The sequence below is a fragment of the Furipterus horrens genome, unplaced genomic scaffold, assembly GCF_987537825.1.
Source record: "Furipterus horrens unplaced genomic scaffold, mFurHor1.1.pri manual_scaffold_5, whole genome shotgun sequence".
In the NCBI taxonomy this organism is placed as follows: domain Eukaryota; kingdom Metazoa; phylum Chordata; class Mammalia; order Chiroptera; family Furipteridae; genus Furipterus; species Furipterus horrens.
The window spans coordinates 200497649-200510072 of record NW_028327175.1 but is presented as its reverse complement, the minus strand read 5'-3'; the positions used below and the strand labels follow the sequence as shown (position 1 = coordinate 200510072).

At 55.6% G+C, this 12424-nt stretch overlaps 1 protein-coding gene across 2 annotated transcripts in view; it reads right to left on the bottom strand.

Moving 5' to 3' along the window:
- Nucleotides 1-1104: 1104 nt before the first annotated feature.
- Nucleotides 1105-12424, bottom strand: part of RGS10 (regulator of G protein signaling 10) — a 32910-nt gene continuing 21590 nt past the window's right edge. For both annotated transcript variants that reach the window (XM_090279588.1, XM_090279589.1), the window contains exons 4-5: nucleotides 11911-12054; nucleotides 1105-1564 (exon numbers count right to left, since the gene is read on the bottom strand). In XM_090279588.1, the coding sequence (XP_090135714.1) occupies nucleotides 1418-1564; nucleotides 11911-12054 (291 nt within the window). In that variant the 3' untranslated portion in view covers nucleotides 1105-1417. The remainder of the gene's footprint in view (nucleotides 1565-11910; nucleotides 12055-12424) is intronic.

Sequence of the window (12424 nt, the reverse complement as noted above, 5' to 3'; positions counted from 1 at the left end):
AGGCAGAGGGAAGGCCTACGACATCCTGGGGAGGGAGGAGAAGCTCCCTGTGAAAGGGTGCAGCGTTTGCGGTTCCTGATGGACGCTCAGTTGGGTGACCCGCCCCTCAGCAGCGAGTCTCCCCAAGGCCATCCCTTCCCCAGCCTGGAGAATCTAAGGGACTCCCTGAGAGGTCACACGAGGGGACTGTTGTCAGTAGGGTGACCATGTGAACCAGTTCACCCAGAGCAGAGCCAGCTTATGCCATGATCCCAGTGCAACTCCTAAACTCACCCCACTGCTCTCTCAGGGGTGTCCTGGCTTGTCTGGTAAACTACACCGTCACCCACAACCTCAGGCAACATGCAAATGAACAGAAAGGTCCGTGCGCTCACAAGTAACAGAGTCTGGAGCTTTGTCTTCACAACGAGGAGCTTAGGGTTTGGCCAACGTGCTGGAGGCCTGGCCGCAGGGACGCCAGGGAGGATGAGCAGAGGGGAACTAACTGGGCCTGACCTTGGGCTCTGGTGGGCTCGCAAGAGGGGGGTGGGGCGACCCGGCCGGCTGGGTCAGTCCGGGCCAAGTGGGACTCACAGCCTTTCTATCCAAGAAGAGACTTTCAGACAGATTTTCTTTCTCCTTGCTGAAGTCTCAAGCCCAGAGTCCCGCAAAGGGGAGGGGCAGAAGAGAAAGGACGGCAGTGTGTCCCCAGGTGGGCTTTGGGGACAGGGACAGTGCAGGCTTGGGGCCACACCCCCATGCGCCACCTCCTTGCATTGCCACAGGGACCCTGAACAGCTTCCCTTTTGTCTTTCTTTCTTCCTGGTTGAGAGCTGAGTTCTGTCAGGAGGAACCATTTACCTGTATTGCATGAAATGTCACAGACTGTGGGCAAAACCAGGACAAACCCACACACGAGAAATATCCCTCTGATGACGCTCACACTCACTCTGCTGCTGAAACCCGCAGAGGCTGTCAGGGACGGGTTTTCGTGTCCCAGCACCGAACACGCCCGTGAGGAGTGGCCCAAGTTTGTGAGACCCACTCCTTCTTGAGATGATTCGCCAAGTGAATCTGTGGCCACGCCGGACCCCTCCCACAGAGCCAGAGCACAGACTTAAAAGGTAAGAGGTGGCTGTAAGTTTTCAAGCTTCTCCTGGTGGCTTCACATGAAGTTTAATCAAGCTATCAAATGCTCAGTGTCCAGTGCATGTGTGTGTGTTTGTGAACTTAAACTTCAAAGCTATTTGTTTTTTATGTAAGATAAGCCATCATGCAAAACTGACTGGTCAAGCAGTTAATAACATACACACATCCCATTGACGGGTTTTGTACATTTCGGTCCTTGTAGATAACAAAGCAACGATAAACCCTGCATGATCCTGAGAGCGAGGTCCTTCGTGCCTGAAAGTCGCCAGTCCCGACAGCTCTTCCGGGCTCATGTGTTATAAATCCTGGAAGCTCTTTTCGCCGCAGTTTGCGCATCGGGAGGGTCTTCTTCCTCTTCCTCCGTTCGCTTGTGCTTTAAAAACAGGTCAGACTTCAAGAAGCGGCTGTAGCTGTCATACTTCATGAGGTTGAAGATCTAAGGGGAAAAGGAAGAAGAGGTCTAAAGGACGAGGCTAACCGGGCCATGAATCACTCTATCAAATATGTATTCGATACCTCTCCTGTGCCAAAGAATGCAAATACGCGCAAGACACACACAGAGACAGCTCAGGTAAGTCATGCGCTAGGCAAGGCGGATTTCCTGGGTGTTTCCAACCTTCCAGAAATCATCTCACTGAACTATAATAGCTTGGGGAGTCACATGAACAAATCGCTCTGTATTTTCCACGGAAGTGTGGGTTCACACAGCACTGATTCATGGCCTTGTAACAGCAGGCCCTTCACGCATCTCCACTGTATTTGGAGAGAAGACACAGAGATGTATTTCCCCAGGGACTTGAGAGAGCCAAGTAGAAACTGTTCCTGTAGACAGACGGTAGTGGTATGCAGGCCTCTCTCCTACCAGATGATGCCAGTGCTGTAAGACCCCCAGAAGCCTGGCCGCTAAGGGCCAAGAAACAAAACAGGATTTATTCAGTGCGGGGCGGAGGACTAAAACCAGTCCAGGCCAGGAGAGGCTTCGGGAACAGGCCTTAATGAAAGGAATGGCGGCCGGCTGCAGAATGCACACACCCGCACTCTCACGGGGCCCAGGAGCAGCTGTCTGGGAAAGAAAAGGTTCCAAGGGGTGCCCATCAGGTGCGAGACCGCCCCTGACAAAGCTGAGGCCTAAACCCTCTGGATTAGAGGGCTGCCATGTGCCACACACACCGTGGGGCCTAGGAGAGTTGCCCCCTCTCTTTTGAGCCACGGTCCCTATTCCCAGCATCCCCTCTCCCCCACTCCCACCCTCCTCCCTTGCCCTTCAAAAGGGGGAGGGAGAAGAGAAGCAAAAAAGAAAGCATTTCCCGCCCTTGAGAAGTACAGTCCCCTTTGAGATATCGCTCTTCGTCTCTCTCTCAGACCCTTTGACTGGACTTTCGGGACGGTCTGCAGACTAAAAGCTCGCCCTTGCGCCCTGAAGCCTTCGCTTACCGCACGGCCATGAGTTCAATGAGTGGAAAGTTCAGAGGTGTCGCTGCCACGTGGGGTTATCACGCGGGTGATCAAACCCCGACATCTTTTAAATCTGCCCTTTCCCTACCTGCACACAAACTATTGTGTCAATTAAACGTCTGATTAGAGTCTGGGGACCCGAGAACCTTTGCCCGGGGATGGGAGAGCTGGGACATCCGGCCTTTACATCTTCATTTTCCCAAGACGGCTTCAACCACAGGGATCCACCTCCATCATTCTGCTAGCAGCAAAGTCAACAATCCAGGGAAAGATTTAGGACTTTGGGTTTTCTCTCAACTCTTAAACTACTACCTGCCCTTCCCCTAGCCTTCCCAGCCAGTCTGTCCAAGATCTCCGCCAGCTCAGCGAGGTCACGCCTCCCTCAGCACCCCCTACCCTTTCCCCGCAGTTTCCTATTTTGTGACAATATTATAATCCTAGACGGACTTGCTGAGGTTTAGAGAAATTACATGTTTTTTTAAAAACTGCCAGAAAATACAAAAATCATGGCCAGGGGTAAGGCAGGGTGTGAGGAATGCCATTCCCACTTCATGACCTCCCACAAACGCGCCAAGCAAATGCCGCCATCCCTCCCCACCTGCAAGACTCAGCCCCTCCGAGCATAAGAGGCCCCCACGGCCCCGGGAGATGCCCACCCAGTCTGGCGTCTGAACCGGAAGCTCGGAGAGTGACTGACGAAGCCCGCTCCGTGATGCCCCTCCCGGGGCCAGCCCTGCGCCCCCTCCCACCCCAGGGCCGCGGCAGATGGGACCCTCCGCTGCCAGCAGGATGCGGTTCGACCCCAGCGTCTCTCTGAAGTCTCTGTGCGTGGGAGGGGAACATCCTGTTTGCCTGTAGTGGCTCTGAGGCTCACACTTCAAAGAGGAGAAGAAAAAAGGCGGAGGCTGGAGGCACCCAGGGCCGCAGGAGGCGGGGTCCGCAGACTCGGGGCTGGCAGGACTCTTTCTGCCCCCGGGGGATCCTGAGAGAGGGCAGGCTCGCTCCTGGGGCCAGCCAGCGCGAAGGGAGGGGCTGGGAAGGCTTTAACAGGAACATGAGGGCCCACCCTGGGGGAGCTTTGCAGCCCCGGGCCTCCTGGTATCGCTCCTGGCACTGTAGAGTCACTGAAGGGCAGCTCCAGCCGCGAGGCCCTGACGGATCTGAAAACGCCAAGAGAGGTCCTTCCCAATGGCCTCGCTTCTGGGGCCGTGAGCCGCCTGGTACATCTGCAAGGGTCTCCAGCGACCCTGGCAACGCGTCTCCCAGGCACTGGCCCGGGACCCCGTGGCAGTTCAGCACCCCCATCTCATGGCCCCTCAAGGGTGGCGATCAGCAACGATGGCGCAGAGGACAGAGAAGGCTCCCAAAACATCTCTCTAAGGGGGCGGCCGAAGTTGGTGTAGCCAGCTGCGGCCCACAGCCTCCGGGGTCACAAGGCCAACGGCCACTGCTGCAGTCCCATAGGTGTTCACCCAGCGAGTGACGAGAACCATCCCCCAGGCCACAGCAGGGCCGGCGACATGTTGCGGGGCAGTGCCCGTGTGCCGGGAGCGCCTCCTAACCACGCACCAGGCCACCTGCAATCCTCCCTCAAGCCCCGTGGGAACCCCGATGACACAGAGGAAGAGGCAGGGCCGGAGAGGTCCGAGGCTGGGCCCCAGCTGCCCAGCTCTGGCCGCCATAACAGGCGCCACAGACGGGGAGGCTCAGACAACAGAAGCCGGTTTCCTCGCAGCTCTGGGGGCTGGAAGGCCAAGATCAAGGTGCCGGCGGGGTGGGTTTCTTGTGAGCCCTCTCTCCTCAGGTCGTAGGTGGCTGTTTCCCCCCAGTATCTTCCCATGGTCTTCCCTCTGTGTGCGTCTGTCTTAATCTCTTCCTCCGGACTGATGGGGGCCCACCCCCAATGACCCCATTTAACCTGAAATACCTCTTTGGAGACTCTCCAAACACAGTCACGTTCGGATGTACCTGGACTTAGGGCTCGAGCCTCTGAATCGGGGCGGGGGGCACAGTCTGGCCCATAATAGTAAGCAGGAGAGACCCGCAGGATGCGAACGCTGGCAACCCAGCGCCGGGGCCACACCTCCCACCGCTAGTCCGCACGGCCACTCCCGCAGCGCACCACCGGGCAGTCTGTAAAAATGACATCTGCAAAAAGGGCTGAGCGCGGAGACATGTTCATGAAAGTTAGGTGGCCAAGCACTCAGCTTTTTCAATGCACTAAAGATAAAAACAATGATCCCAAATAGGCTCTTTAAGAGTTTTGTGAATCCATTATAGGGTACACATGATTGTCTAACCACAAGGCTGTACACCTGAAACTAATAAAAAATGATGTGGAATGTAAACTGTAAGTGAAAAGTAATATTTAAGAAAGGAGTGTGTTTGTGTGTATGAATGGGAAGTAAATATCTCCAAAGGTCAGCGTAGCGGATTGAACAGTGTCCTCTCCCCCCTTGCGTTTCCACTGGAGCCTCAGAATGTGACCTTCCTTGGAAATAAGGTTCGTGGAGGATGTCGAGGTGACACCACTGTGGACTTAGGGGGGTGTCCTTACAGGAGGAGGGGACAACAGGCACACACAGAGGGAAGAATGCCCTGTGAAGACAGACGCAGAGAGCCGGGAGGGACGCGGCTCCCAGCCGAGGAAGACCCAGGACGGTCAGCCGCTCCCGGCAATGAGGAATAGGCGAGAAAGGGTGCCCCCCCACCCCACCCCGCTGAGCCTTCAGAAGGAGCACAGCCCTCCCAACCCGCAGCTTTCGGACCTCAGGCCTCCTGAACTGCGAGAGGACACGTTTCTGTTGTTTTAAGCAACTCGGTTCGTGACACATTATTATGACAGCCCTGGGAAACTAAACTGAATTATTGATTTCACCTCACTGGGAAATGAGCACAGAAAACGAGATGGCCCTTGGGGTTCCAGAAGGGTCTACAAGACCAGGACTCTCTGATGGGGAGAACAGGGCTGTGACTATCACCTGACCAACACGCCCCAAGGGTCTGCTGAACAGAGAAAACCGGGAACCAAGGCTGGGGTGGGGGTGGGGCCCTGGTGGGCAGGGGGACCCGCTCAGGGCGGTAAAGCAGTCAGTCCTCCCTAGAGTCGGGCGGCCGATGGGGCAGAAAACTCAAGGTGGCAGCTAAATTGCATTCTGTACTTCTTTTCTTTCTTTCTTTCTTTCTTTTTTTTTTTTTTTGCCAAGACAGCTGTGGCTCAGCAGGTTCCGGTTTGGGCGGCCCCACATCTGTGAGCCGCACGCCCGGACTGTAAACTGTTTGGTGTCGTTGCCTTGGGAATGCAGCCCTGCAGGCGGCTGGAGGTGGGGGCCCTCGGAGAAAGGAGCGAGCCCTCCCGCCCCTGTGCCGCCACGCACAAGGTCTCACAGCACCGGGTCACTGCACAGCGCAGGCGCCTCTCCCTCTCGGGACCCCGGAGGGTGCTGGGGCCACCAAGATCTGCCTCTCCAGGGGCGCTCCGACGTGGGTGTTCCGAATCTGCTACTCCAGACAAGGCCCCCCCTCCCTGAACCAGCCTCACCCACGCAGAGAACGAGAAGCCCCTCCATGAAGACTCCAACACTGTCTCCACGGAGCACGTTTCAAGCCTCATAAATCTTTTCTCAGAAGACGAGGACCTTAAAAGACCTAAACTAAACATGCATCCTTTCTCCCCTTCAGAACACTCCACCATGTTATTTCACCTGGGTACCAGGAGGAAAAACATAAATCCTTTCAAGCCAGTTTTACTAATGGGATGTCACATTCGCTCGCTGCAGGAACTAGGTTTAGTTTCTACATACACATTGCTGAAAGAAGGCGGCAAGAGCTCAGGTCTCTGGATTCGCTCTTCTGACGCCCAGACTACAGACCTCCTTTCACACACACACAGACAAAAAGTGCAAAGAGAGCAGGCCCCTCTCCCTCCAGCCCGCACGCCGCGGAATGACAGAGTCAGCTGCGCGTGGAAGAGGCCGCTGGGACAGGGCGCCCACGGGGCTGTCCCCACCTTGAGTTGAAGACCACCTCCCCCTCTTCTGAAGTGGGAATGGGTGCGTCCAGGAGCAGGTCTGAGGGCAGCTGGCAGCTCAGGCCGGCCCTCGTCCCAAAGCGCCCGGGTGGCCCACCAGAAGTGTCTGTCGCCCGGACAGTGCTCCCGCTTCCCAGACAGGCTCCCCAGAGGTGGAAGATGTGCTGGGATGGGGTCAGGACTCCAGAGGGAAGCTGGGCTCGGATGGAGACGGAGACTCCTGCTGAGGCAGAATCCTCACGGCCCACGGGTCCAGGGCTGTCGCCCCGTGGAGGCGGGGGGGGGGGGGGGGCAATGTGTCCACTTTTCCCTGGAGTCCATAATATTCACATCCAAAGCCCAAACGACATTCTTTCTACCCAGGGCAAAGGTATTTTGTGTCAAAAGTATTTTATCTTTGGCCATCAGGCGGAGAGTTAAATGCTATTGCTTCCCTTCAACACCATTTCAAAATTTTTTTTTAATCTCAAAGAATTTCAAATATACTGTCCTTCCTGCCCCACCCCCCATCAGGCGGACAGCTGCGGTGGATGCAGGGAGCCAACTTTCCTTCCATTTGAACGAAAACCCACGGCCTACCCTTTCTGGCTTTGTACATTGGAAAATGCCGGTTTCTGGCCCAGACTGGATTTTGGGGGGCGAGTGTCAGCTGGTACCCACAAAACAGAGGGCTCCAGAATCCCTAGCTCTAGCCACCACTGCAGACTTGGAGAAACAGGGGGGTGGAGAGGACCCCCAAATGACGCCTGAGGCACAGCAGCCCCTCCCCCAGCTCTGGGTCCTCGCCAGCCAGGCCAGCCTCCCTGGTGAGGTCTCAGAAGGAAGCGATTCTCACTTCTTGGGTTCTGGGGAAACTCAGATGCCTGATGCTCTCGGCTCCTTCCTCTGTCAATGATGTGGCTGGCAGTGCTGCTATCTCACTGAAGTCTTTCTAATGTTTTTTTAAAGATCTTATTTGTTTTAGAGAGAGGGGAAGGGAGGGAGAAAGAGAGGGTGAGAAACATCACTGTGAGAGAGAAACATCGATCGGTTGCCTCTCACACACGTCCCAACCAGGGACCAAACCTGCAACCCAGGCACGTGCCCTGACCGGGAACCGAACCAGAGACCTTCGGCTTTGTGGGCCCAGACCCAGCAGACTGAGACACACCAGTCAGGGCGATTTCTTTTATAAGCGTCACAGGTCGAGGGCTTCCTTTTCAATGGAGGAGGCCACCTCCATCCCACCTTCCCCAAACCAGACTTAGCACCAACCCCGTAGCCTGGGGGCGGGCATCCTGACTGCACTCAAACCCGCCTTAGGCTGGGCATTGGGATCCCTAAGACTTAAGGAGGAATGAGCACCCTGCTCCCCCTCAAACCTGCAGCCTTTTCTTTTAATGACCCTCTAGTTACCATTTGAAATGACCTGGACCCTTCCACCCGCTCCCACCTCCTTCCTGTTCTGCTCCACCCAGAGGCGTCAGAGCGCGCGAGGCGTGCACACTGGGGCCGAGGAGCCTGCAGGAGCGGCGTTCTGTTTTAGATCTTCCGTGCGGCACAGGACGGGTCACGGCGCAGCCTTCCCAGGGTTTCGTTTCTAAACGTTTGCAGCGTCAAACGATATCACAGAACAGTCTCTCCACTCACACGAGTTCTCCAAGGAACAGAATTATAAACGTCTCTTAAGCTGTCATTTTGGCAAACACAGACTCACAGACACAGGCAACAGCGTGGTGGTCCCCAGAGGGAAAGGGGGGTGAGGGGAGGTAGGAAAGGGGGTGAGGGGCACATACATGGTGGCAGAAGGGGACCTGACTGTGGGTGGAGCACACACAAGGCAACACGCAGATGACGTCTTACAGAGCTGTACACCGGGACCCTATGTCATTTTATGAGCCAATGCCGCCCCAGTAACTTCCATTAAAAAATAAAATGATCTAAGCCCCGGCTGGTGTGGCTCAGTGGATTGAGTGTCGGCCTGTGAGCCAAGTGTCGCTGGTTCGATTCCCAGTCAGGGCACATGACTAGGTTGCACGTCAGGTCCCCAGTTGGGGGCGCGAGTGAGAGGCGACCACACAGTGATATTTCCCTCCCTCTGTTTCTCCTTTTCCCTCTCTAGAAAAATAAACAAACAAACAAAGAAACAAACAAGTTATTTTTAAAAAATAAAATAAAATAATCTCGTAAAAGTAGATCATTTCGATGAAATGCTTACTACAATACCTACACGTCCTTCACAGACTGCACTGACCACGGTTTCAGTTTTCCCCGATGCTGGCAGCCCCCGAGCCCACGAACGCTGCCCCCACCCTGCAGCACAGGGAAGCCCCAGCATGGCCTGCGGCTGGGCCCCACCATCCCTAGCTCGGGGTCGCTGTGCTGTGGTTTGTGTTCAGTATCACTCCTCTGTCCCGCCCCCCCGCCCCCACTGGTAATTACCACTTCTTGCCGCCCATCCCTCCGCAGCTCTGCCAGCCTTCCCACTCCACTGCAAACGAAGCCCCAGACCGTCTTAGAACTGTGTGCAAACCGAGGACAGGCAGGACCTCGCTGAAGACCAGGGAAGCTCTGATTTCACACGGTGCAGGGATGTCCGCTCATCCCCCTCTGACACTCGGGGGGGACGTCCCTACCTTCCAGGTCCGCGCTGCCCCAAAGCCGCCTCCAGGGAACAGGACACCACCCGGCTGGGACAGGGGGCTGGGGCCACCAGAAGCCTTCCCTGGGGGGGCTCCCAGAAGTCCCAGGCTGCCTGCTCAGACGGCTCCGAGACAGAGCCAGGGGCTGAGTGAAGGCAAAGCCACCGTGAAGGGCTTTTTCTGTTGGTGTTTCTGTCAAGTGACGTGAAATCTTGTGGTTCTAAACAGGCTTCCCTCAGCTTCCACTCCCTCACTTAGGATCCCCGGGCTCTCGTGGGGGCCTTTTGGGAGCAGAGAACCACGGACCCTGCTGAGCACACATTCTCACAGTTACCAGCAGGCCCTGGAGAGGCAGAGTTTTCTGCAGCGAAACAGAACCCAGAGGCTCTTCCCAGGGACTCGCTGTGGAGTCCACGCAGATCCTAGCCCCTCCTCTTCACCCTCAGAAAGATCGTCAGTGCCTCTTTCTCCCTCTCAAAGAAGTGGCTTTTAACAACAGGGTAGAAAAGCTTTTTCTTTTTCTTTTGGAAGCCCTGACCTGTCCCTTGGCAAGCAAGCGATACAAGGTAGCGTCGATGAACAATTTATAGTGGGTTGGAAGCACTTTCTTTCCATTACACAGTCTGAACTGCATTGAGCCGCACTTGGGACATGTGTGTGCGTATGTGCATTTACAGGAAAACAGATGGGAAGTCTAGAGATCAAACGTTATTTAGTGGTCATGTCAAGGGAAGGAATCATAATTTTTTGGGCTTCATATTTTGGTTTCTCACGTTTCTTTTGTTGAACACGTATGACTTTTATAGTTCGGTAGATAAAAGTTATTTTTAACATATTTTTTTCTTTGTCAGTTAAACAAAAAATCTTCCTCCGTCTCCTGCATTCCTCCTTTCTGTGCCAACAAACCTCGTAGTAGGGTGTGGCTGGGTCCCCTCGCTGAGGGACAGCGGGGTCCCTGGGAGCCCCAGGCCCCCCCGCACAGAGTGGCTCTCTCTCACTCCCCGTTAACTGCCTTGGCGTTGACAGCCTGGGAAACGGGGCTGCCTGGACTCACAGGGCCTATCCAGTCCCTCTGCTCCAGCTGGCCCCAGGGGGCTTTGAGGAGCAATGACAGGCTGCCCGTGGATGTAGCAGAGCACCGCCTTTGAGAGCCGGTGCTGAGAACAGTCAGCGCCCAGCACTTCCGACACTGGGCACCTCTGCGCTCTCAGACCGCTCAGTGTCCCTGAACCTCGCTTTCCTCTCATCAAAATGAGAATAATGCTCACCCGTGACGCAATGAGGTGCATGCCAAGTGGGCACTGGGCACCGAAGGGCACCCCTGAACAGCAGATGTGGTTATTAGCGGGAATATACCTGGAATTCAGGGGCTCCAGGGCAGCTTCTCCACCCTGGCTGTAGCCTGGGGTACAACAGGAAACTCGTAGAAGACAGAGGTCTGGGGGGGCAGACATCCGTGGGTGGCTGCAGCCACAGAAATTGCCTTTTGACCATATAGTCTGCTTCCTTTCCCTTCACAAGTCCATGTCCATAACGTCCATCCCTCCCAGTGACTCAAGATCACTACCTGCAGGGGGCCCTCAGCAAGACTCCCAGGCCGACTGAGTGCCTTCATCACCCACATTGGATTCTGGATACAGGGGAGTCTGCACTGGCCCCTGCGTTCATTGCAAAAGATTCTCAAACTACTTCTCGTGTTTGCATTTTCAGCCTCTATGTTTGCTTTCTATCCGATGCTGAGCGAAGGGGAGGCCTCCTGGATGCTGGGGCGCGCTCTGAGCTCGGTGCACACTCCAGGTGACCCAGAAAAGGCCAGCCCATGCAGGGGTCCGATGGTCGGCAAAGCGTTTTCCCAGGACGGCAGCATCCGCATCACTTGGGGCCTTGCTGGGAAGGCAAAGCCTCGGCCAGCCCAGGACCGTGGAATCCCCAGCGTCTGCTTCCACAAGCCCTCCAGGTGGTTCTGGGCTTGCTCACAATGGAGGGCTGCTGAGCGAGGCTGAAAGCTAGCCCCCACCTGTGTGCCCAGAAGGGCCTTCGCTTCCTCAAGAGGAACCGGGCCGGCAGAAGTCTGAAATCCGTCTGTGCTCCGCTGTCTACAAGGGTGTGTACACCGTGGGCAGCCATGTCTGCCAATTCATGTCTAAAAGAAATCTCTGGAGCATACTTTCATCCCTTTGCCTATTAGCACAGGCATTCCTCATAAAAAACTTTGCCAGAAAGCTAATTTACCTCTTATAGGTCTATTTTAAACCTCATTTTTCCTGCTTTGGAATACGTATGCCGCCAGATGGTAACACTTCGTTACGACTCAGGGGCCACCTGATGAACTCGTTCAGGGTCCTGGGCCCCCAGATGTAGGCTGTGATGTTTGGATATTTGCACAAAAGCAGTGCCAGGTTCCTGGCCACTTTGAATCCCTGGGCTTGCTTTCGAGAATTTTCTGTCTGCTTCCCAGCCTCCCTTCTCATGTGCATTGAGAAGACAGAGAACCCCGCCAGTTCAAACTGTGTGCAGACCCACAGTAAACAGGCGTGGGGAGCCTCCCATGGGTAGAGTTCTGAGCCCGGCACGCCAGTCCTCTCTCCTTCTCCCACCATGGCTCCCTCCCCGGTGCGCCTGGCTGGGAACCCCTGCCGGCTTCCAATCACCGAGCAGGTGAGGAAGGCAGGTTACCTGGTCCTGAAGTTTCTGGAACATCAGGGGGTGCGGCTCTTCCAGGATCTTCTCATTGAGCCGGGACTGCCCCTCGACATTGACCTGTGACGAGGCCTTGCTGGACAGAAAGGTCGCGTAAATCTCCTTGGCCTTTTCCTGCATCTGCGGGAGACACACAGAGCCTGTTACCTGCAAGCCCAGCCCTTCCCGGCCTGAGCCCCGCTCTCTGCTCCGGCCTGGCCGGGGGCGTCTGGTGGCCCCTCCACCTCCTGTCACAGAGCTGCTCCACTGTCCACTTGGAAACAATGACAGAAAGAATCCTGGCCCACAGTGGGTGACATTTGTACTATTCGGGACTGTTCTGTGACTCCACCAAGTTGGGGACTCACGGGAACATCATTCAGCCGTGCGTGCACAGCGTGGGTCGCCCTTGAAACATGACACTAACTGGAAGGAACCAGACACTGAAGGCCACATAGTACATGAGTCCCTTTATCTGAAATATGCAGAACAAGCAAACCCAGAGGCAGAA